General features: G+C 38.8%; 2 protein-coding genes across 4 annotated transcripts in view; one reads left to right on the top strand and one right to left on the bottom strand.

The window, feature by feature from the left end:
* The window catches only part of ECPAS (Ecm29 proteasome adaptor and scaffold), a 64,663-nt gene extending 60,780 nt beyond the window's left edge, over positions 1 to 3,883 (top strand). For all 3 annotated transcript variants that reach the window (XM_080371821.1, XM_080371820.1, XM_080371822.1), the window contains exon 49: positions 343 to 3,883. In XM_080371821.1, coding sequence (XP_080227947.1) covers positions 343 to 482 — 140 coding nt within the window. In that variant the 3' untranslated portion in view covers positions 483 to 3,883. The remainder of the gene's footprint in view (positions 1 to 342) is intronic.
* On the bottom strand, positions 2,789 to 25,032 carry SMC2 (structural maintenance of chromosomes 2). The gene is made up of 25 exons (XM_080371823.1): positions 24,968 to 25,032; positions 24,120 to 24,348; positions 23,108 to 23,257; positions 22,271 to 22,393; positions 21,320 to 21,358; positions 21,003 to 21,113; positions 20,791 to 20,835; positions 20,049 to 20,282; positions 19,196 to 19,345; positions 18,276 to 18,509; positions 17,267 to 17,426; positions 15,279 to 15,396; positions 14,308 to 14,446; positions 13,955 to 14,074; positions 13,433 to 13,637; positions 12,753 to 12,888; positions 11,589 to 11,713; positions 10,553 to 10,746; positions 10,120 to 10,263; positions 9,668 to 9,862; positions 8,919 to 9,119; positions 7,958 to 8,074; positions 6,419 to 6,579; positions 5,436 to 5,583; positions 2,789 to 4,497 (listed from the first exon to the last, which is right to left on the bottom strand). The coding sequence occupies exons 2-25, from the start codon at positions 24,285 to 24,287 to the stop codon at positions 4,345 to 4,347; spliced, it is 3,570 nt and encodes a 1,189-aa protein (XP_080227949.1). The 5' UTR covers positions 24,288 to 24,348; positions 24,968 to 25,032; the 3' UTR covers positions 2,789 to 4,344.
* Between the last annotated feature and the right edge of the window lie 22 nt (positions 25,033 to 25,054).

The raw sequence follows: 25,054 nt of genomic DNA, 5'->3' as shown, positions 1-25,054 counted from the left end.
GGATTTCTGTTACGCCTTTCATGTTTCCTGTATTCCAGCAAAAATCTTACACTACATGGAGCTATTGTGAAATGGGAAACATTTGGGTTTTCAGGCCCTTGTTTTCACATTACAGTCCTAAGACAGTAAGCCTAGTCTGAACAGACCTGACTCCCTGTGCAGGAGGCAGCACCGTGCACCCAAGCGTCCAGTTGAATTTGCCTGCTCCTAGAAGAGCAGCGTGGACTGCAGGTGAAATGCTGAAGCAGTCACTCTTTCAGCCTGTCTGGGGATGGAGATGGCCTTTTGGGTTTTTTTGGCATTCTGGTATTCATGTTGAGTGTCTTATCTGTCTCTACACAGAAGCTCAACAGTGGGAAAGCCTGACACCAGAAAGCAGAGAGCACCTCATTCATTCGTTGTCTACAATGGCATCAGACAGCAGACCCGAGCTACAAGAGAAGGCATTTATATTGAAGAAAACACTTGAAAAGCTTGACTAAGTTGTAAAACACAAAGTGCCATGTAAAACAAAAAGAAAAAGTGCAGTGGTCTGAAAACCAAGTGGAAAAATGAAGATTATTCTGTAGCATGCATCATTCCTGGCCAAAATAGAAAATGCCTTATTCTTTTCCCCATTAATGTTGGTTTTACTCTTTTAAGCTGATGGTTAGTTCTTTTATCAGTAAATACCTCTAACAGTCTGCCCTAGAATGTTTATAAATGTGCAACATAAAAAAAGTTGAGGGCAAGATGCTTTTTTTTTCTTTACATCGGCAAAAGAATGTTACTCGGATCCCCTTTGTACTTCAAAGGAATTGTTGAAAAATGACGAGCACAGGAAGTGAAAAGCATATTTGATTTTCACTTATGTCATGTGTTACCTGGTGTCTGAACAGTAAACCTTCAGGACTCTGCAGCAGAGCTAGTGCTTTTATCTTTAGAGAATGAAATGCTTTCCCTGATGAAGCCTGTGTTAAACTTCTGTGGCTTCCCAGGGGCAGGGTTTCCTCTGATACCCACCGCTGCTTCTCCTGCATGCTCCTCCCTTGCAGCCTGTTGTCTGTGAGCTATGAAAGGCAGAGTACTGTTAACTTCACTCCTTCCTCCTTCTCTGACCTCAACATGGATTGACCGAGACTATGCCTCCCCCAGCTAGCAACCTCGGCCTCCCAAACTTAAATGAGAATTTTTTTCCTGAAAGGATGCACAAGAGAGCACTTTACTGAGCTGTGTGGGACAAAGTTGGGCCTAGTTGGTACCCAGGTAGAACACTGCTCTTCTCAAAATTGTTTTGCATGGACACTCCTCAGCTGCAGGAAGAAAAAAAAAAAAAAAAAAAAAAAAAGAGAACAATCTTTTCTAGATATGTTTTTGAAGAGTGTTTGAAGTTTCCAATGACATGTCTTTCTAATAGTGGTAATGTTTTATTCCCTTCCTGTTCGTAACCCTGTTCTTGCTTTGGAAACCTGTAATGATTTAAACTTGTCGGTATTTGTAAGAAACTGAATCACCTGTCATTTCTCAGCAGCCCAAGTCATGCTGGTTTCTCGGAAATACTTTTTTATTTGCACTTAAGAAGAAAGATCATACCTGCATTAACGTGGAGTAAAATTGCTATATGATGATGTGGCCATGCTGCCTGTTTCCTTTTTGCCCTCCTCAGATAAAAGACAAACCTGACCACTATAGCAACAGACTTTTAACAGTGTAAAGTATAGCACTGCACCATAATCTGACCAGTATGTGTACAGCTTTTTGGGGATAAATGCTTTGCTGATGGTGAAATACAATCATTAGTGTGGGCAATACCGTGTCTGTGGCTTTCAGCATAGGAAGGCTTGTTTCTTTTCTTACAGTCTGCAGCTCCTTCCAGATGTGATCTGTTAGGGAGAGGACTGCTCAGATAACATCACGTTTCCTCCATGCCCATTTATTCAAAATCAGGTATGCAGTACCTACTTTTCCCTCAGGTGCCATTTCCCATTCAGTGTTTTCTGGTACTGTAACAATCTCGTCATCTTGACTTGCTCTCCATGGGAAGGGAGGAATGTAATTTGTGCACACCTGTTAAGAACATGTCAGCAAGAAATGGGCAGAGCTGTCCCACTGTGGCTCTCCTGTAGCAGAAACCTCAGCGAGCACTATTGCATTGTACACTAGAACTGGTCAGTGGGCAACTCCTTGGTGCTTGGGAGCTGGTGCTATAACGTTTTGATTTACACTTTGTTGCAGGGAGCTGCTCTTTGTTTATGTGTAGTTTGAACTATTGAGCACAGTGTATGTTTTAAAATTTTACTGGGCAAATCACCCTGCGGTATCTTTAAAAATTTGCTTACCATGACAGTGTCATGAGTGCTCCTTTTTTGTTTGTTTTAGATGAGTATTACCAGTTATGCTTTGCTGTAGCAGTTCATTGTCTGACTTGGTTTTTTTTCGTATTGGTGAGTGACAGTAACAGAAAAGCAAGAGCCTCCATGTCTCTGGTAATCTGAGTTTTCACTGTGGACTGGAGTAATCAGAGGCAATGCCTAACACGGTCAGATGACCGCAAGTAGAATAACTGTAATTGCTATCATTAGCAACCTGAATTTCTGTATTGGGGATTTACACTAGAGGGAAGAGCATATTCTAGGAACTCTACAAAACAGCTGGATTAACATCTCTGGCTAAGAGTGTTAGGAAGGTTAGAGATGGTATAACACTTTCTGAGTCACAAAGCAATATGTCTTTCTCGTGATTACAGAACAGATTCAGAGCTCCTCTCTAAAGCACGTGCCTATACACAAAACCTACCTGTACAAAAGTTAATTCAGTCAGAGGTTTGATTTCTACCCCCCTCGCATTTGTAAACTTGACAGGATTTAAAAAAAAATAATAAATAATGAATAGATGTGGCCTTCCTAGAGTTTTTCCTCTAAATGTGATTGCACTATGTAAAACACACTGTACTTTGCCCAGTGCGGGCATTTCTTGTGCTGCTGCAATGCTTTGTATACCTGGAGTGCAGTGCGCAGACTTGACTCTAGCACTCACATTCTGACTTACAAGCTGTTGCTTAAATGGATGTATATTGAGAAAAGTTTTCTAACGTTGCAAGATCTCCATCAAATTCACTGCAATCTGTGCTGTCAAAAGTATGTGAATGGTCTGACTGAAAGAAAAACCCTCTTGCTTACCAAAAAGGTAAAACTAAATAAAAGCTGCATGACCTGTTCTTTGAAGTGACTAGTGGTTTTTTCTCCCACTGCAAGTGTTTTACAGTATTCGAGTGGAGCACTGGGCCATCCCAACTGTGGGTATCAGCTGTCCAGGCAGAATGCATGTGCTACGGACTGCAACACCTGGTTAGGAGGAACTGTGTCAGGTTGCCTTTTAAGCAACAGCTTTGTCTCTTGCAACCCAGCAGTGTTAATTACAGAACATGTATACAGAAAATGGAATACAATTATATTTATACACATGCATATATATACATATATGCAAGATGAGACCACAAGATTGAAAGTTTACATTTGCTTTAATGATTAAGAACATAACATTTCCAAACTATTCCAGACAGACATATTCCCTGCCTCCCACCGCAAACCTCAATTACATTTATCTCTGAACTTGCCTCAGGGGGGAGGAGGGAATACCTCCTTTGTGCATGTTGGCCACCATCTGGTAAGATGAACGTTGTCACACCATACACCCCCAAAACACAGAACCTTGCTGCTGCTCGTGGTAGGTCCGCATCCCTTTGTCATAGTGCAGGTTGCTGCAGTGAGTGAAGATACTCCATGCGGGCAGCGTGACTAAAGTTTGCTTTCTGCTGCAGACAGGTTTCCACTAGCAAGGGCAGCAGGATAACATTATGTTGTTTGGGTTCACTACTTAAGGAAGACAAGGGAAATTAAGTATACTATAAAAAGACATCAGCATTATCTGACCTTAGGCACAGATGGTCATAGAAATATAGATTCTCTTGCCTCTGATGTTTAAAATACGTAATTAAATCAAATTACTGAGAAATACAACATGGTGCTTAATTCAGAGTAGATGCTGTTCAATGAAAAAGTGAGAAAGGCAAACAACACAACCTGATGGTTTATGTTGAGATGCTGCTAAATACTGAGAATTAATTTTTAGAATCCCAAGTTAGTTTTTAGAATTTTTATAATTTACAGCACTGATGTAAGATACAGATGTGAACTAAAGGCTGAGACATAAAAGAGTATTTCAAGATTTAAAGTACTTCTAAAAAAGAATTAAGAGTGTCTTCCTGGCCTAGCTACAGACAGAAAGACAGAGAACACTTAAGCAGCTGTTACTGCACATGAAGAGCCAGTGAGTAACTTTCCTGGTTCTGCAGCCCCTCTTTTGTCACTCTTTAGGTGCTTTCTCAAGGACAGATGCATTCTTTCTTTCTTTAAGCTGACTGTGTCTTGTGACAGTGGATACACCATCCACAAACTTGGTCTTGTAGAGGACATTGGCATTGCTAAACATTCCATCCTTCAAGGACACCACAATAAACTAAAAACAAAGCAGAATTTAGTATTATATATATATACATTATTGAAGTATTTATAGCATTAAAGTAAATACTGCCATCCAAATAAAGACTTTAAATAACATTGGAAAAGGCTCTCAAAAGGTAATTCCTTTTACTTTATTCAGCTAATATCTTGATGTTAACTCCTCAAAAAGTATTCTAAACTTTAGATGAAGAGCAACAGAATGTACTAAGCAGGTTAACATACACCCACATGTGAGACATTTTCTGCAGCTAGCGGTGTATGGGTCTGTCCATATCCCAGCGCTTTGGCCTGGGATACAGGCCACAACACAGAATACCAGTTCATGGTGCATCCATCACTGGAAAAGAAGTGTTGCTATGAATTCTGTAAGGATTCAGGGTCTTGCATAGTCTAAAGATACTGCTCAAATTATATTACAGTACTGCTTAACAAATGTTCCCCTCCTCTCTCTCATTAATTTGGAAAGGTCATGTCCTACCACCAAACAGAAACTAAGTTTCTTCACTCCTACAGATTTTCTTCATGCATAGGCCACAGTGATCCAGAGATTCTTACTAGTGCCTGGCTTACTTCAACAGGGTCAAAAATAAAGTATTTTTAAAGCTCAGGTTACAGAACTTGGGGGGTGGGGGGAAATCACAGTGTGTGGGTCATGCCTGAAATTGATTGCATCACAGATACTCTTCCCTATTAATACGAATAATATAAGTTACAGGTTTTAGCCACTGCAGCAACAGCTTACATTAAAACACAATGTTTAGAAGATTCACAGTTGCCACATCATCAGTGTAACTTGCAGTTTAAATAACCTAGCCATACAACAGACAACTCTGGAATAAAGTACTCAGACAGCTGAGACTCCTCAGTGGCAGACTGCCTCTGAAAATAACTAAAGTGTATAAACAGATGATCACAATAGTTTCAAGTTCATACCTGGGAATGTCTGAAATGAGCATGAAGCATCTGGCCAATATTCTGAGTATGACAGAGATCAAGAGCTGCATCCACTTCATCCAAGATGTAAATTGGGGCAGGTTTGAAGAGAAGCATGGATAAGATCAAGGACAGAGCCACCAATGATCTAATACAGAGAAGAAAGTTATGTTTTGCCCTCGTTTGAGAGACTTTGACTTGAAAACAATTTGGTAGTAGCAAAATTCTCCCTCAAAAGCAGATTACTGCTGTGAGTTCTGAAGAGACAAAATGACAGCTTCTGCTACAACTTCTGATTTCAAAATGTGAAGCCTGAAGTGACATATGTTACTTCTCTTTTATCAGATTCAGGCTAGATTCATGGTGATATTTAAAATCACACTGTTGCTTTACCTAGTCTCAATTCTGAATTTTGTAATGCTGTTTTTTAATGTACAGCTCTTGAAGCATTCTGTCCTTGTGAAAGTTCTCCGTCTCACCTCTTCCTAAATTCCATTTCTGCTCTTCAAGTTGTTAGATTTTTCCCTTAGCAGTTGCAAAGAAGCACATCCCCTACACAGCAGCTGTAATCACCGGAGAAGAGAACTGTCCCCGTGACACTCCTTTGACACCGTAGCAGAATCTGTCTGCATAGGTTTTTGAAACTACAACTCAAATGCTGGAGCATTTTATTCAACAGTACCACAGTACTACCTAGAGTTAACTGCAGTTTTCTCATTACTCAATTTTTTCTCACTTCTCCATGGAGTAAAATCTTGTTCACTATTGTATGCCAAGTAATGCATTCTTTCTAAGTTGGATGCTTCTTTGAGCTGAGCTGAATTAATAATGCTTTCAATATTAAGTCAGGTTGGAAGGAGACAGAAGTCCCCACTTTGACTACGGAAAATACTAATTTTTTGCTTTTCTGAGCTATAATTAGCTAGACATATTACATACACAACTGCAATGGAAAACAAAAAAAACACACAAAGTTCACCAACCTTTGTCCTCCGCTAAGCTCCGTTAAGTTTTCCTTCCAGGTGTTTCCTAAGGCAACTCTGAACTCCAGGCCATGCAAGACATCCTGGGTTTTACAGGGTACTAGCATAGCTTTGGCTTCTGGTAGAAACATTGAGAAAATTGAACCAAAGTCTTTGTTCACCTAGAAGTCAGACCATAAAAAAAAAAAAAAAAAAGAAAGTATGTGCATGCTTTGCATCAAGAGCACAAACAGCTAAAAACTTAGTGGGGTAAGCTTCACTATGCTCTAGACTTCTTGCCCTATTTAACCCCATGACTTCTTATGTCTTGAAGATTAACACACAGAGGATGGTGAGAAAATACTAGCATATGGAATTAGTACAGAATTCTCTCTGTACTGAAAAGAAAAGCAACACCAATACACGTGTGTGTGTGTATATATATATGCAACACCCTATACCAAGCATTTTAGAAGGATTAAATGGAAGGAATATTAGAAGGTTTTTTTATGCTATCAGCCAGGGAAAAGGTTATGCCCCATCTCAGATTTATTAACTGGTAAACTGTGATTTCTTCCAATTAAAGAACTATTGAAAGTATATAAGCACCTTGCAAAAGGCACACACTAGCATCTTCCCCCCTCTTTTTCTTCCCATGATTACTTAAACAATACCTAGGTATTGGATGGGATGCAACTTTGTAAACTCAGCGTAGTTTCCTAGGTCAAAGAATGTATCCGAGAACGCACTTTCTCCACCACCCATGATGCTTTTAAATACAATTCACTAACTTCTGCCAAACAAGATTTTGCAATGAAAAGGTACCATTTTGTCAGTGATACCTTCGGTATGGGCAGTAATAATTAAAACTGATACTTCATTTGTGAGCAATTTAATCTTAGATATCACTGATCTTTTCAAAGGCCAAAAAGTACAAGTTCTCCTGGTACAGCAGAAAACAACGTGTCAGGCTTTCTGTATAGAAAAGGAAAGTTTTATAATTTTGTTATAGCTCACAATATGAGAGAATTAGTAAGAAGGCAGAGTGCTTAGATAACAGAAACATTAATCAGTTGTTGCTCTATTCCAGTATTACCTACCCCATCAGTGACAGACACAGTAGTAGCCCAGGTCCACAGCCCCCATTGTATGGGGCTACACAGAACCTGAAGATTTTAACTCTGGTCAAACACTAGTTTAAGCAAACAAAAAGCAAAATACACCGCATTACTGTTTTGTTGAACTTCCATGTGAGAGACAGTGATTTCAGCATGCCAGTAGCTTGACCTTCTTTAAATTTTTGTGGTCACTAGAAAGTAATGATAAAAGTAGTTTTGCAGGTTTGATTACATCTTTACAATTCTCAGAGAATTCCTATCTTTTTCTCAAAAGTGAGATGAAATAGGAGAAATGAAGTGGTTGTTTTGTAATTTAAATACAAGGGAGATCAGTTCTGGAAACAGGCTTTTTTTTTCCCCCATGGAAATACGCAAAACAGTAATCCTATCTAAATCTGGTCCTCTGCTAGAATGTGAAGATCAGATTTCAAGTGTCACATACCTTTTCCCAAGCAATTTGTAAAACTTCACTTTTCTTCTGGTCAAGCTCTTCAATAGTTTCAAGAATTTTTAACTTGTCATTCTCTACAATTCTTTTTTTCCTCATTAGGTCATTGTACTGGTGCAATGAGAAAAGACCAGTTTCAGTGAATTTTGGCACAAAATGTATTTCAGCACAATCTTAACAGTTTCACTGTTTACCTTTTTTCTAACTATGAAATAGCCATTAACTGCAAGATTGAAATCCAAATCATTCATTTAGCTGTACACAGGACTTAAGTTTTAGGAAATTATTTGCAAATTAAAGCATCAGGATTTTCAACAATCAGCAAAGGGGAAGACCAACATTACTCTGAAAAGTGGCACTTCCATTTCAAGTTAATCACGTTTCATTGTTTCATTTGCTTTTCCACAGAAGAAAGGGTGCTTCTGGAGGCTGAGAGGAAGAACAAGCCAATTCTAATGAAAATAGTAGAAAAGCTGGGAGCATCATTCAATGGACAGTTTTGAGACAATCCTGGAATAGCCTCAAAATACAGATGAATTTGAGACAACCCTGGAACACCTTCAAGCTATCATGCTTGAAGATGAACAGTGTTCTGATCTGCAACCTTTAATAAAGCATATAATTCTCAGCTACTGTAATGGATACCAGAAAGCTTGCCTAATGCTGCTGCTGCTAACTCAGGATGGACTGGGGTAGGGAACAATGGAATTAATTCTTTTTATCATCCAAAGTAAAGATTACACATAACTTAGAAAACTAACGCACACATGACTAGTTGAAAGATATAAGATTAGCATAAAAGACCTAACAAAAGGTTTCCTGCTATCTCATGAAGATTTAGTTCTATTTTCAGTATATTCAGAAACAGAGCATATGAAAAGACAAAGCTATGTTATACATAATACCATATACCCAAGCTGCCCAATCTTTATACATTAAACCACGGAGTGTTTACCCTTTCCTCTGTCTCAGAAAGCATAGTCATAGCTTTCACGTTCACATTCCTTCCCAACATCTCTTTCTTTGCCTGCAATTTCTGCATCTCCCGACCTGCTGCTTTTGGATTGTTAACTTTGAAGTCATAGGCTGTGTTTGGCTGACCAAAAAGTGTTTTCTCTGAAGCTATCCACTCATGCTCTTTCAGCATTTTGGTCACCTGGAAACAAGAAGATACATTGAGGCTTTTTCCTCCCCACTCACCTTCTCAAACAGGAATTTAAAAAAAAAAAAATTATCAACCAACCTCCTGAAATTACATTAATTCTTCTAGCCCAACACTGCACAGGTGCATACCTTTAAAATACTTCATGTGATTTCCAGCACTATAGATGAAGCAGGATTTTAAGGAAGCTTTCACATATACCCATCATGTTTCCTTGGAACACACTCTTCTGTATCTGGACTAAGCCACTGTCCCTATATCTTGGGATTAGCTTCTTTAATTAGTTATCTGATTTGTCCATACAGTCAGAATGTTCTTCTCAATGATCACCTCCTCACTGTGATCTACTCTATTATTCCATAAAATAAGCTGTCATACAATTTACAGTTTCCACCCCTTCTTCCCAGGATAAAACTCTTCACATCAAGAGCTGCAAATGTGACGGTGCTTATTAAGATAAAAAGGCTTATTTCCTCTGCATGTGGCAAGGGAAATGACCACTCTTGGTCACAAGATTAAGGAAAGGCACAGTTCCGAAATACCTTGGTAGCAGCATCTGCAGCCTCTTGTTGATGTTTGCTGATGTCGTGTTCTAAAGCTTTAGCCTTAAGCTGTAATTCATTGTGTTGTTCCGTGTATTTTGCTCTCTCTGCAGACTTGGCTTTAATTGCTTCATCCTGTAACGCAATTAATTCCTTTTCCTTCATCAGCTCCTTCTGTGATTTCTTTAGAGATTCCTGAAAAGAAAATCCAACAGCCATTTATTAGCTTCTTTTAAAGGCTGGTGTTAAAACAGTTGTTAGAAGGACACAGAAAGGAAGGAGAAAAAAAATTCACATGTGGTAACAAACCCAAAAAATAACTACCCAGGCTAGACACAATTGAGTGCTAGTAAGACAATCCAACAACAACACACACATTATAAGACATGATCCCCTAAAGCTCTAATTCAGTAACATCAAAATAGATAATCAAACACAGTATTCATTTTTACCTTAATCTTGGATACCTCAGCTGCCATAGCATTAAATTCCTCGTGGCAGGACTGGATTACTTTCTCTGCAGCTGCTATCCGTTTTTTATAGGAGGCCTGTTCTTGTTTTAGCTCTTCAATTTCCAGAACTAGAGCTTTAACTTCCTAGAGAGATGTTTCCGAATTTATTAGTTATATTTAACTGGAAAGAATTAAGATTCAGTGTAACATAGTAAATGCTGTAGAATATTAACAGTACCCATTCTTCAGCAAGGGGGCAATCTCACAAAAAAAAAAAAAAGCATCAGCAATTTCTATGTCAGATGTCAGGGACCATGGAATAAATATAAAGTTCCAAACCTGATAGTATTAAAACTTCAAGAAGAATCAAACTTTCTGATTATTGGCAATTTTCTCAATGTCAAAAGTGGTTGCAGTAAAGATTAAGTTTTACCTGCTGCTTTTCTTTCATTTTTTTGCTTGAAGCCTCTGCCTTTTTCTTTGCATCATCTAGTTTCTGCTGGGCATTTTTTAGTTCTTTTTCACATTCCGCTTTTGCATTTTTCATTTTATTCTCTAATACCTTATATTTATCTTCTGCTTTCTTTTGGCTCTCTTCAGTTTTCTTTAATGTCTCTTCACATTCCACTGAATCAAGAAGTACAGTACTGAGATTGAGCGTAGTTCTTATCTTTAAATTTACATAATAAACTCCAAGTGAAATAAATCCATCTTCACCGCTAACAGAAAGAAGCGGTTGTACGTTTGCTAGATACTGAAGACAGCTATTTCAGTGATTACCCTAAGACAGTATGTGCTGTTACCAATTATTGGTAGGGCACCAAACAGACAACCAGTCATTAAAATTAATAAAAACAAGCCTTTTTTTTTTTTTTTTGACAGGGGCAAGTATATGCTGAACCACATGATCAAGAAGTAATTAATCAGATGGCTACCTCATAAGCTATCACCTCATCCCTAGAATACTATGTCTACATATGAATCACGTCTGCCCTTCTTTTTTCTTTAGGTGTTTTACTTACTGCTTAATTTGCTTCCTTTTACAGTTTTTCTTAGCTACGTGAACAGTACTTCTTTCCAATACTTTTAGTTACACAAACAATATTGCTAACCTTAAATACATACAGAAACAGATACCTTGGAAAAAAAAGTAAAGATTATTCAAATATGGGATCAAACCCATTTTAAAACTTCCCTGGCAAAGCTGTTTTTCCTTTTGTTGTAAAGTATATCAAACACCTAAGGATATAACCTTTACTACAAGAGAATGACCAACCTTATGCGAATCACCTCTATGCAAGTCTACTGTGATTCTGTATTTTGTTACATGTTCCAAAATATAGACACAGTATTTTCAAAGCAAAAAATGTTTTTCTCTTAAGCAAGGATTCTGCTACTCAAACAGCTAAATATCCAGTTCATTCTCAACAATTATTTTGCAATTAAAAGATAAGGAACACATTTGTCACCAATTGTTTTCTTCAAGGCAAGCAGCTCCTCCTCTTGTTTGTGATAAGCACTTTGATGAATCTTTGTTTTCAGCAGCTCTGCTTCCTCAGACTTCATCTCCCACTGCTGTTTCAGTTGCCGGTACCTTTGAAGACAGTAATGATATGAAAAGTACCCAGCACTTCAGTTTCAAAGTTGACATAAGTAGATAGAAAAGTGAGCAGAAAAATACTTACATTCCCATTCTAATGGCAGAAACAATGACAACTGTAGGTCAAATAAGCTTAAACGCAAGAAAGCCCGATATAATTTCTTAAATAGTAATTGTGAAGTTTGTAGGTATCTAAGTTATTATATATGTAACTCCTGGTTACATAGCCCTAATACAATATATCAAAACCAAACAAATGCAACACATGGAATTTGACAACAATTCAGAGCTGGTATTTTTTTGGAACCAGCAGCATGGCAAATGCTAGGCTGAATGATTAAAGAAAAAAATACCTAAAGGTAAAACTTGTTTCTTCCTTTTGGTCATATTTGTGGAAGTCTATTATGACTCAAAACAATCTGAAAAATAAATCCAGGTGGTAGGTAGCATGCTACATAACACTGTCTCTTTATGGGATTTTTATAGACCTGACCAAACATATTTTTATATTCCGTCTTTTAATAAGATCTTCAGTAATTAGGTAGCTGAAAATCAAATAAACTTAAAATTACTTACAGTATCACTCAGATACTCCCCTTTCGTATCTTTGTGTTTTCTTGGGAGAAAAATAAGAGCTATCACAAACTGAAATTTTGTATGGGGAGTTACAAAATACGGCTGGCACAGATTCATTCTTCAGCAGACTTCATGAAACTTTGGAAAACTTCAAGTGATTTCAAGTAGACATCATTGTATGCCTTTTTTTTTTTTCCCTGTGCTATCCAAAAATAAGTTTTCTTGCATGTATTATCTAAAAACTGAATTTTCTTGTTGACTGCTGTACTTACAAATTAAACTGGGGTTTTTTGTTGGGGGGGGGTGGGGGGGGGTGGGGGAATAGAGAGGAAGAGAATAATTTTCTGCATATTACATTCTCAACAGGCCCTATGCCCTCCAATAAAACCTTTGTATTACAGTTATTCAGTCACGTAAGAGAAGTTACAGACATTTTATTTTGTAAGGCAAACCTTACTTTTCAGCAACCTTCTTCAACCTTGCCAGCTCATCCTCTACAGTCTCAAGTTCAGATTCCTTTTCCTTGAGTTTTGCTGCAACATTTTTCATTTCTTGAAGGTTAGACAACACTGATGTAAACTGTAAGCACCCACCTGTTCAGTGAAAAAAAAAAAGTCAAGTCAAGCTAATTGGAAGTAGACTAGTGGATACACCACTGGCAAACAGCATATTCTAAATGTTAATAATGGTGCAGAAAAATTTGTTTGCACAGAAAGGCAGCTCAAGTTCTCAATGGAAAAAGACTACCTCCTCTGCTAAAGTATTTAATTCTGCAGACTGACTGCATTTCTTGTGAAATCAACTAACTTCATAATTTATGCAGTTACCTGAAACTAATTATGAATGACTTCAAAAAGTACCTGAATTCAAAGCACTTCTTCCAGGAGAATTACGTAGCCAAATAGGATTTAAGTATTTAAAATCTAAACTACTTCACGCAAATAGTTTGCCATTCATTTTTTTAGTCTAATCAAATCTTACTTCAGCTCAAGACCAACAAATCTTTGCTCAAAGAGATATTAGCCTCACTACGAGTCTAAACAAAAAGGTTACCGTTCTTTTTTATGAAAAACATGCAGAGAAGTAAACAAATCAACAGACACACAGTATTATTCTAGAAATAAAACCAGCAATTGCCTCCACGCAGAGTGCCCTGGGGGTCAAACACGTCTCCATCAAATGTAATACTTCTCATCATTATCCTTTTGTCAAAGGTCACTCTCTTAGCATTTTCCATGTTATTACAGACCAGTGTTGTTCCAAAGACATACTCCATTGCTTTCTGCAGTTCAGATTCATATTCAATCAGATAAAGGGCTAAATACACGTTACCATGACCAGCCTAGAAATCAAATGAAATGCAATTAGTATCCCTTAAGGTGTAAGAATTTTCAACTTGAATTTCTGTCTTCTCTTGATAAAAACACTTTCTAAAAACATCATCACATTTTAAAGGCATTTCAGTTAAAAATGGAATAATGAATATCCATTGAAACATCATGTAGCTGAAAGGATACAAAGGAAAAAAATAAAAATCAAGAAATCCTCAAAGCCTTTAGAAATTCTTACCAGTACTACCATTAAGAAGCTCATGTTTTTAGTAAAGAAACAAAAAGGTACACAAACAAAAGATAGTAAACAGTATATTTATTTACATACCAAGGTTTGGGCCAACTTGATTTTCTCTTCTTTAACACACCTGGCTGAAATTTTGTTCAGTGGAATGATGGTGGATCGACACTTTAGTGCACCCTTTTCTAAAAGCTTTTTGCCAGTAACCTCAAATGAGAGACAAAGTATACAAAATCAGTTACCTCTTCAGGTCAAGTAAGGCAATAGGGCATTGCAAGAGGACTCTATCATTGCCACTAAATATGCACGGCACTTACTCTAATTCAAACACATGCATGAGCCCCAACCACTTCTTACAGAAATCAGTAAGAACTCGCATGCTGGCTAACCCTGAATCACACAATCTGTACTGAATCTCTGTACTGAAGTAATAAATATACCTCTGTGTCCACAACAATCTGATAGAGTTTCCCTCCAGCCACCGCTTCCAGGGCTTTTGCTTTGGATAGATCTTTCACAGTAAAAAGGTGCACAACAGGGCCTTTCACAGAATTCACATTCCAATTTTTTTCTGGATGCCTTAAAATAAATTTAAGTTATGATAATCACATTTGTTTCTGTCCCACACATCTTAAAAAAAGTTATATTTAATAAATCATACTGCTTATTATACACGTGTAAGACATTCTAAATTCTATCAGGAAAAAACCCACAGAAAATCATTAGATTAAGTACTTCAGGGCAAGAAACCTCCCAATAAAATATCAGTTACAAAGAAACATATGGTACATTAAACATATGGCCCTTCTGATTTTGGTACAATTTGTTCACGCAATTTTAAAATTATTTTAACTACAGGTTCTATTATTAGCACAGTTATAGGAGTATGTTCAGACCGATTATTACGTAAGCAAATACATATAGGGATATATATATATATGTATGTATGTATATATATTTGATTGGCGGGAACAGATACAATGCTGACCTCCACAGCACAAGTCTACTCACAGTCCTCAGGCAGGACTCTGAAAAGTAGTGATTATGCATTTTTGCAGTTTAGGCCTTTGGATTCTACTATTTGGTTTCTATTCTATTCTATTTGGTTTCAGCTACTGAAGTTGCAAACACCATCATACAAAACTTTTAAATTCCAGTGATTTTTATGTCTGTCACTTAAGAACGACTGTGTCACTTTCCCTGCTGCCCATTAAATCAAGTAGCATTTCCCGACTTCCCTGCCCCACTCCCCCCTTCAACTGCATTAAGTTAAGATAGTCATTATTCACTGGCACTAAAAGGAAAGCAACAGCTAAGCAATTGCTGGAATTATCCTGCAAGTCCCATAAGCCAAACAAAATGCCCCAAAAAGCACTCTGAAGTGTCTTTCACGATGACGCCGAGATCTTACTTGTATTCAAACTGTAGATGAGGAAACTTTGCAACTAAGCTTTCATGGCGTTCTCTCAGTTGGCTGATGTCACGAGTCAATGCCACTTTCTCTGCTAAAAGGGCTTCTTCTTTCTCTTCTGAACAGTTGAGCACAAGCAGCAGACAAATACCCAGGGCACAGAAACCTATTAGCTTAAAAACTGGTACGCTACACTGTCTATCTACATAGATGTAGAGAATACTTTAACACTTTATAAAATTCTTTGTAAATTTCCAGTTTAGACAAAATAATGGCATCACAATACCAAATATGCCAAAGAGAGAGTTTAAAGTCTAATGTGCTTCTGAATGTCACTCTGGAATATCAATTTACAGTTTTGATAGCTTCTGCAACAAATGTTACCTGGAATGAGAAATGAACTTTAAGAAGTGCTTTAAGGTAGAGAAAACCATGAATGAATAGGCAGGTTAGTCACCTTTTCCATCCGCGTTTTAGATCGAATTTAAATTTGCCAACAAACTTTAAAGCATTTGGCCTAAACTTTGCAAAAAACTATTATTATAACTAGAGAAATGTCTTTGTGTATGAAAGCAGCATACTTGGTTTTTCAGTTCCTTCTTGTGTTTAGTCTGGCTAGGATGGAATTTATGTTCCCCACAGCAGCCCTCATAATGCTGTGCTTTGCACTTCTAGTAGAAAGATGGTGGTAACACTCCAGTGTTCTGACTACACCGAGCAGTGCTCCCGCAGCATCAGAGCTGTCTCTCCAACCCTGGCTCCAAAGGGCAGTAGGCTGGGGCTGGGCAAGAGGTCGGGAGGGGACATAGCCAGGACAGTTGACCCAAACAATATTCCATACCATATGAAGGTGTGCATAACAATACAAGTTAAGAGAGAGGAAGAGGGGAGGGAGCATTCATTATTAAGGCATTTTTCTTCCAGAACAGCTGCTACGCATACTGAGGCCCTACTTCACAGAAGTGTCTGGACATCAGCTGCTGATCAGAAGCAAAGACTATCTTTTTATTTTCCGTTGCTTCTGTGTCTGACAGAAACAGTACCAGCTGGCCCACAGCTGGCTGAGGCTGAGTCCATCAGAAGTGCTGGTAGTGCTTCTGTAATAACCTGAAGGGGTAGAAACTGCTGCACAAAAGCATCTGGGAAAGAGGAGTGAGAATATGTGAGAGCAACAACTCTGCAGACACTCAGGTCAGTGCAGAAGGAGGGGCAGGAGGTGCCCAGGCACCACAGCACAGGTTTCCCTGCAGCCCATGGTGAAGCCCATGGTGAGGCCCGTGGTGAGGCAGGCTGTGCCCCTCAGCCCGCCCATGAAGGTCCACAGGGAGGTGGATATCCATCCACCTGCAGCCCATGGAAGGCCCCACACCGGAGCAGGGTGAATATGCCCTGTAGAAGGCTGTGACCTGGGGGAAGCCTGTGAGGCTCCTGGCTAGGACTTGTGACCCCCGCTCATGGGCAGGACCCACGCTGGAGAAGCTTGTGGAAGACTGTCTCCCATGGGAGGAACCCCAGGCTGGAGCAGGGGCAGAGTGTGAGGAGCCTCCCCTGGGGAAGGAGTGGCAGAGATGGCGTGTGAGGGACTGACCGCAGCCCCCATTCCCTGTCCCCCTGCACCATGTGGGGGGAGGAGGCAGAGAAAATCGGGAGCAAAGCTGAGCCCAGGAAGAAGGGATAGGTCAGAAGAAGGTGTTTTTAAGATTCGGGTTTATTTCTCATTATCCTACTCTGATAGGATTGGTAATAAATTAATTTAATTTCCCCAAATCGAGTAGTCCATTTTGCCTGTGACAGTAATTGCTGAGTGATCTCCCTGTCCTCATCTCGACCCACCAGCCTTTGGTTGTATTTTCTCTCCCCTGTACAGCCGAGGAGAGGAGCAATAAAACACTTTTGGTCTACCTGTCCTCTAGCTGGGGTCAATCCACCACACTTCTATATTCCTCTTCAGATTCCCCCAAAAGTATGTACCAGAAGTCTGTACAGACCTTCATAGTTCAGCTTCTTCATTTGGTCCTCTAGTACTTCTTTTGTTTTTCTGACAGCTTCAAACGCTTCTTGGTCTTTCTTGTAGCCTTTGTCCATCTTTTTAACTTTAGCTTGTTTTGTCTTTAATTCTTGGTGTGCATAATTCAACTTCATTTGAGCCTGTAAGGAGTAAGAAAACACAGAATCAAAAGAGATCCTTGCAGGTGTGGATTTAGAACACGTACATTAATATCATGTTTCCACTGGTTGCAGAAATGCCAAAAAGCAGCCTTGCATTTTGAAGGTAAGGGCACAGGTGTTTTGGAAATAAAAACATAAATCACGTATTTGGATATGGTAAGTCATGTTAGCACAAGAAGAGAGTCAGAGGAGAAACAAGATAAAATAAGGTGGGACACAGCTGCCCTTGTTATTTTCCCCAAAAGATTTTTTCCTTAATGAGACAAGCAAGGTGGACTTTTCAACTCTGAAAATTTAAATTCCACTGTAAAAACTACCTCAGCAGAGGTTTCTAATCTTAAGACAAAAGAAGTGGTGTCTGTTTCAGTTATGTGACTAGCACACAATTTAACTGAGGAGAAAATAGTTTCTTCTGAACTTTCCATTTACAGTATCAGGCATCTTTGTTGTGATTCCATTAAGTTTTACTGTAGAAATATCTATAGCATGAATGCACATGACAGAAAGCGGTCTTAATTTATTCCTACCCAAGACTGTCAGTCACTTCAGTACTGCGAGTCCTACTTTACGTCTCAAATGTCAGTTTCTGTACTTCCTCACAGTGGTGTTACAGGTTTTCCCTATTTATATTTATGCAAGGATTTTATTATTTCTAATGATTTATTTCATCAAAGAGCCACCTTAATGTATAAGCTAACTTGTAAAATAACTTGTAGAGATAATTCTGCACGTCTTTTCACTGACCTTCGTGCGTGTCATTTGGTTTTCAAACAACTCTCAAAAGAAGCAGGAAGACTGGTCTAAGACAGGCAGAGCTTTTATTCTTACCTGTTTAGCCTCTGTTGCTGCTTTGCTGATTTCATTTTTGCAGGTTATCATCTGCCCAGCAAGAGTAGCTTCTTCACCACTGTCACTGCTGGACAAGCCAGCAGACACTGCATTAAAATGCAGTTGTGCTGCAGCTAGAGCATCTGCATCTTTTTCACTTGCTTCCTGTAGAGTATTTAGTGCTTTCTGTACCTCCTTTAGCGCTTTCTCCTTTGACACTAATACTTCAGACTCCTTCAGCAAAACAAATCGGGGGGGGGGGGGAGAAAAGAACCTGAGTCCCATCCATCCCATCAACTTTGCATTCATGCCAGTTAGATAAGGAGCTGTGACTAGTTTCGTCACCTAAATTTCTATGACCCTTTGTCAGATTTTGTTATCTTATAATTTGTCTTCGCATGCTTTCAAGTGTGTACTTGCCCCATGAGTGCAGTGAAGATCTACAGAAAGACAAAATACAGGAAGAGATGACAACAGCCCAAGAACTAGGAGACATAGCTCTTTCTTCCTAATATCTAGAAGGTATTCTTCAGTTCTTTCGGATATTCATTCTCATCCTCTTGCATAAAAAAAAAAAAAAAACCATCACCCGTCAGAAATAGGCAATGTAGAAATTTCTCAAAATTAAAGAATACCCCATGTCCAGCGAGCATAATCCTTTTGAAGCTACAGGGATCTCTCCTGAGCTTAATGGAAGGTTGGCAGCTGTGAAGAGTTGCACTTTCTTTGTACATGCTTTACATTAGAAACAAATGTGATGCTACTACCTATGCTGCACAAAACAAATAATGCCCTTACCATTTGTTTCTGCTTTCCTGATGTAATTCTTGCCAATCATAGGATTTCTCTTATCGTAATAGGTAAGAAAAAAGTTGTCCCCCTCAATCGGAATTAAAGAAAATTATATACAGAGCTCTTACCTCCTCCCAACTTTTTATCAATTCTTTGTACTTAATCTCTTCAACTTCTAAGTTTTCCTTCTTGACATCAAGGGCACTTTGTGCTTTAGTATCAGCTTTTTGAATTTTTGAAAGAGCATCTTCCAGTGAAGAGAGCCTACCACCAACTTCCTACAATCAGAAATAAAGGAAATTTAATTTAGCCTAAGAAATTAGTAGAAATATTTGCAGTATTTCATCTTCTGTTCACAGCTGTACGTAGAGAAGATAAATAGCTGACCAAGTGGGCAGTTAAGACTCCAATGCAAACAGGTCAGAACATCTTTTCCCTCCATTATCCAGTAGTGGTGTTGAGTTATTTTGAAGACCCACACCATTCCATACCATGGGACACTGTCCCTGCACAAAAGCTACATTTAGGCATGCAAACACCCTACGGGCCATCCTGTATCTAACCAAATTTATTGCATCCAAACATCAAACTTACTGTGTCCAAAAATCAGTCAGTACCGATTTTTGTTGAACAAGCACTTTCCACTTGAAGTGTGTTTCTTTGATACATCAACAAAAAAGGAGGAAAAAAAAAAAATCTTCGGTAAAATTTACCATTGAATACAGAGTGGAAACACGAAGGCGAACAGTTTCTATTCTTCAGTTATTACTCATCTACAGCAAGTGGAAGTAAACAATTTCAGACAAAACTTTAAATGGATGTCTTTTAGTCAACAGCTAAGAACGACAACAGTGTATAATCTAAACAACACACCAGAAAAAGATAAAAATTCAAGGGTATATCTTCTATAAAATTAATTCACTTCTCATCTAACTCCTTGTAGCCAGATATTCAGAAAAGCACAACACTGTTCTCACTTACCTCATCCCTTTTCTTTTCCATCCCCACTATTTCTTCATTAAGTTGTCTTATCTTCTCTTCATTTTCAGCCACTGATTCACAAAGCTTCTCTATATTACCCTTCATTTCCTTTAATAATTCAGCAGAGGCTGTCTTTGTCTTTTCAGCCAGAAAAAACTCATAAGCTATACAGAGGCGGCTTAAATGAGCTAATGCTCGTACTACTTTTTGGTATTCTAGATATGCTGTTCGGTCCTGAAAAGGCAACAATAAAAAAATATCTAAATATTGATGGAAAAATAATATTAAACAGGACTGTTACAGAAATCTCGTAGAGTACTTCTACTAACATTATTATTTTAGATAAGAGTAAGGATTCTCCATGTTACGATATTCAGTATTGTACACTGCAGGCCTGCTTAGGAAAATCTTACATAAAACACTACTCATACAATTGATTGTACAGCAGAAATACCACTTGGCACAAGGGGGTTTTTTAAGAACGAATATATGTTTTTATCTTCTGGTTTTACCTAGTTCTCTTGTTTTCTTGCTTTTCCCTACATCACCCTCTAGGACTTCCTGGAAGTCCTGAATGTCACTTCATCTGTATTTGGACAGAAGAAAAATTTTATCTTTCTTAAAAGATTCTACAAAGCTTGAAAACACGCTGTTGTTTTAGCCACCATATACTGGTTCAAAGTAGCTGAAAGTATTTTTTTAGTACTTTAAGGGCCCTACCACTCTTCAACTTTTTCCATACCTCTTTCAGTCTCTCTAAAGTTGGAGTGATCTCCTCATTTAAGACCTGAAACACAAAACAAAACATTTATATTCCAATTTTCAAAACTCTCATATGTCTAAGCATGAATACCTACTTCTAGGTGCAGAAATCAAATATTCTACAAGTTAAAAACTACACTAGTTATTCAGTTAACTTCAATAACTAGAGACAGTATACTTTATACACAGTACCGCTTCAATATCTTTCAGTTTGGCTTCCTTCTTCATTATGGTTTTCTGGACACCTAGTTTCTTGGTTTCATACATCCTAGTGCCAGCTGCTTCTTCAATCATAGCTAAAATCTGAAATACAGCAATGCAACAAAAATTTGCCGTTTCTTCTTATGTTAGATAGGTTCAACTCAGAACTGAGCTGAACATCTCATCCCCCTCTGACGCTTTTTTTGTGTGTGTGTCTGTGTGTCCTGCCCCACCCCAAAAGTATTGATACCTGTCACTCAAAATGAATCAGTAAAACTTGATACAAAAAACTCCTACAACTTCCTTACCTCTGGTGGCTTCATATTTAAAACTTTGGTAATTCGACCCTGGTGACAGCAAGATAAAACAAGAATCATGTCTGTGTACCATGCAATAGTAATAAAAAAAAAGTCAACACCAAACAAAAAACCCCACTCATTTTTATGCATTATAAGTTCAAATATGAGGGGTTTTTTCCGCCTTAAAGGATAATCTGGTTTACTCAGTTGTTTTGCTCTTGGAAGTTCAAACAAGTCACCTCACTCAGCATGTTTGAAATGGCTCATCATCCACATTCCTGATTACATCTTAAAGGAGTAACATACATGTTTTCTTCTAGAGTCTTACTGAGTTGCTGATGTTGAATTAATCATAAACTGGCTTTTTGGAAAGTTAGCTCATATGTAAGGAATAGGAAGCAGAAAAGGCACAAAATTGCCCTTCCCTGCCTTCCCCCACCCCCTCCCCAATTTGGGACAGTTCCACTGGAGACAGTAATCCTGCTCTGTTTTATCATTCCTTGCAAATATTTCAGGAATTGTCTGTTCCCTGTGTTGATGTTGATAAGGGTCTTTTCAGCTGGTCAGTTCTCTCTTTTTTAACCGTGGCTTAAGGCGGCAGGTATGTCAACTTAATATATAAAATTGCCTGACACGGAACACACATATTAGAAAAGAAAATCTGCCTTTTTAGCATAATAATAAATGCAAGACCTTTCTTACAGAGACAAAGGAGGAAAATAAAATTAGACCATGTTTCAGAAAAAGCTTGCTACATAAGGGCTACACAACATCTTGTGCTCCAAGACTCATGTTTTAGAGTCAAACTATGAAACCTTAACTACTTCAGACATTTGATTTTTACTTGATAAGAAGTTGCTTTTCTCCGATTAGGAAATTAAATGATCTTCCACCATCTACCCACCTCAAACTTAACACAACTTCTATTCCTTTTGAATTGTATAAGGATGCGCACAATACCTGCATAATGAGGAAGTGAGGGTTATTAACATTAAGTCCAATGGAACAGAAGAGATCTTGCACACGAGTGTTGGTAGCATTCACACCATTGATAAGATACTTATTTCTACCACCAACGACAATCTGAAGGAGGAAAAGAAATGGAAGAAACTGCAAGTGATTTGAACATTACTTGGCATTATGAGAATATAAACTGTAACAGGATACAAAATTGGAGCAAATCCCGTATATTCTATCTTTGCATACACACATATACACCTACTATACAGAACATCCAAACAGATCTTGTGAGACTGAAGACCTTTAGAGTATCTAACTCAAACATGAAAGATCAATCACCGAGGGCAATATGGACAAGAAAATTTCCAAAGTCCACAAGTTTTCACTTTCTTTTTTTTTTTTAAAAATCGTGAGACATCTTCATCGGAAAATCAGAAATATAAAGGCTCTTTTGTTCTTGGAGACCAAATTTAACACACAGTTCAGATATTAAGAGGGAAATATTAAAGCAGAAGAAAAAGCCATGAAACAGAAAATTGGAACTTGCTTTAGAAACATTATTTCATTATTGTTTCTGTGCAAGTCCACAGAAAACATTACTGACATAATACATTCAACAATATTCAACTGATTTCCCATGTAATTCCGATTTTTTTTTTTATCGAGTACACTGGATCTACTTTTATAGTTCGCATTACTAACTTCATCGTAGAAGCACTGCCTTAACTGCAAAAACTCAGGGACTTTAAAAATTATGGTTTTTTTAAATCTTGAAAAGTCACTCTGCTGAGCGTGGTAAAAATAGGGTACTAAGCAATACAGATACTTAAGACTCACCTGCCTAGTGATGATGATTTCATCATTAGCTTCAAATCCCAGTGGACTCTGTTGCTTGTCAGAATTATCAAAGGTAACAGACACAGTTGCTTTAGTAACTCCAGCTTGCCCATTTTTATAAACTAGGTCTTGTAAGTTGGAAGCACGCACCTAAATCCACAGAACAGGCAAGTATTTTTTTAAAACAATTAATTACACAGGTTCAGTGCACTACTGTAGGTTTTGGAGAAATTAATTAAAAAAATGGAAATCTAGCTGCCAATTTAAGACTGACATATGGGACCTGTATGGTGCTAGTGCTGTAAAACCACTGGCAAAATCTGTAGTTTTAGTGAGCTTCTGTACGAGATTCCTGTCAAAACCTGATGTTTAAAAGAAAAAAAACCAAGAACATTTATTATTCATAATGCAGTTCACAGGGAAATTAATCAGAAAGTGTTTCTTGGAGGTTTGCTGGATTTGTCTACAACTGGGAGGTGGGGTGGATAAAAAAAAAAATAATCGCCTGAAGACAGATTCAAATTAACATCAAAGCCCACAATTTTTTCCTAAAAGTAAAGCAGATGTATCATCTTTCAAATAGCAGGTATTGCATGAAAACCAGCTTTTTCTTTTTTTTGTGATGAAGCAGTTGGCCAAATGTGAAGAACCAATTCAGAAGTGAAAAAGTTTGCTACAAATAAACAAGATAGTGCCTTTAGCTGCAAAATATCTTCAGTTGAGACTGCTGCCTTTTAAATATTAAACTAAAAATACCCACTTAAGCTGTATACTTTGAGCTACTGTAGTATATTGCAGAAACTGTAATTCAATCTTAATGTAAGAATGAGCAAGAATGACAGAAAAGGTCTCACATAATGAAAATCCAAATAAATAAAACCTTTTTTTTCTTTTTTCTTTTTTTTTGGACAGAAACACCACTTCAGGTCTTCCAGTGGCAATTACTCAACAGAGTAGGATGAAACATTGCTGACACATGACAGCCCTTTCTTAAACACTCCCTTCTCTTTACCTGTGACAGACTGCTGATACCCAAGAGGAAACAGATTGAGTCCAAGATGTTGGACTTGCCACTGCCATTCAAGCCAGTAATGGCATTGAATAATGGGTCAAAGTCAGGAATTTCTGTCCTCTGAGCATATGACTTAAATCCTTCAAGAACAATTTTCTTGATGTACATCTTCTGTACGTTCCCAGGCGACCAGGCAAAGTATCCCTCCAATGAGTATGAGCAAAGGTATCTGGATATTTCGAAGAAAAGGAGAAAAAAAGCAGCTGCAAACGAATCATACTTCATGCCAAACAAACAGCTCAATGTGTGAGAAAAGCTGAAAGAACACATGCCTTTTATAACAAAAATACTATGCCTTTATAAATGGCACATTCCAAGCAGACCCCGGATTCAGGAAGCACCCCAACAATAACCTGCCCTTCAGCATTTTTAAGCGACATGACTTCACACAACGCTCATCACAACACTTCCACGATGGCTGTGGCATAACCCTGGCTCCTCGCAGAGCTGGCCGTCCGCCCATCAGCCAGCGAGAGGCAGGGAAAGGCCAGGCTCTCCCGGCACCGGGCAGGGGGGAACCCCTCCCTCCAGCCTGCAGCACCGCCACCGCTCGGCCCCACCGCGCCGGGGGACTGAAGCCCCGGAAACCGACAGCCTCCGCTCTGGAGCACCATCAGCGCAGCCCCTACCCCACACCCCCCTCCCCAGCCCCCGCCGCTACGGCGCCTGCCCCACTGCTCTCGCCGATGGCGACGTGACTCCCCACAGCCCCGCGGGAGCCCCTACCAAGCCGCCTCTACCGCCGGCGGGACACCCCCCGCCTCACCGGGGCCTCAGCAGAGCCTCACCGCTCACAGCCGCCCGCGCCGGTTTAACTTCGGCGCCAAAAGGCGGCGACCGTTAAAGAAGGCGGCGCCTGATCGCGGCTGCCCGGG

The sequence above is a fragment of the Falco punctatus genome (assembly GCF_963210335.1).
Source record: "Falco punctatus genome assembly, chromosome: Z".
Taxonomy (NCBI): Eukaryota; Metazoa; Chordata; class Aves; order Falconiformes; family Falconidae; genus Falco; species Falco punctatus.
The sequence above is the reverse complement of the archived record's forward strand: the minus strand, read 5'-3'. Positions and strand labels throughout refer to the sequence as shown.

Excerpts from the sequence above, each read along its gene's own strand:
- SMC2 (XM_080371823.1), bottom strand. The coding sequence starts at position 24,287 with ATGTACATCAAGAAAATTGTTCTTGAAGGATTTAAGTCATATGCTCAG. Across the intron at positions 23,258-24,119 it reads GTATCAGCAGTCTGTCACAG|GTGCGTGCTTCCAACTTACA; the intron begins GTAAAGAGAAGG and ends CTGTGGATTTAG. Across the intron at positions 14,075-14,307 it reads AGATTGTTGTGGACACAGAG|GTTACTGGCAAAAAGCTTTT; the intron begins GTATATTTATTA and ends CTCTCATTTGAG.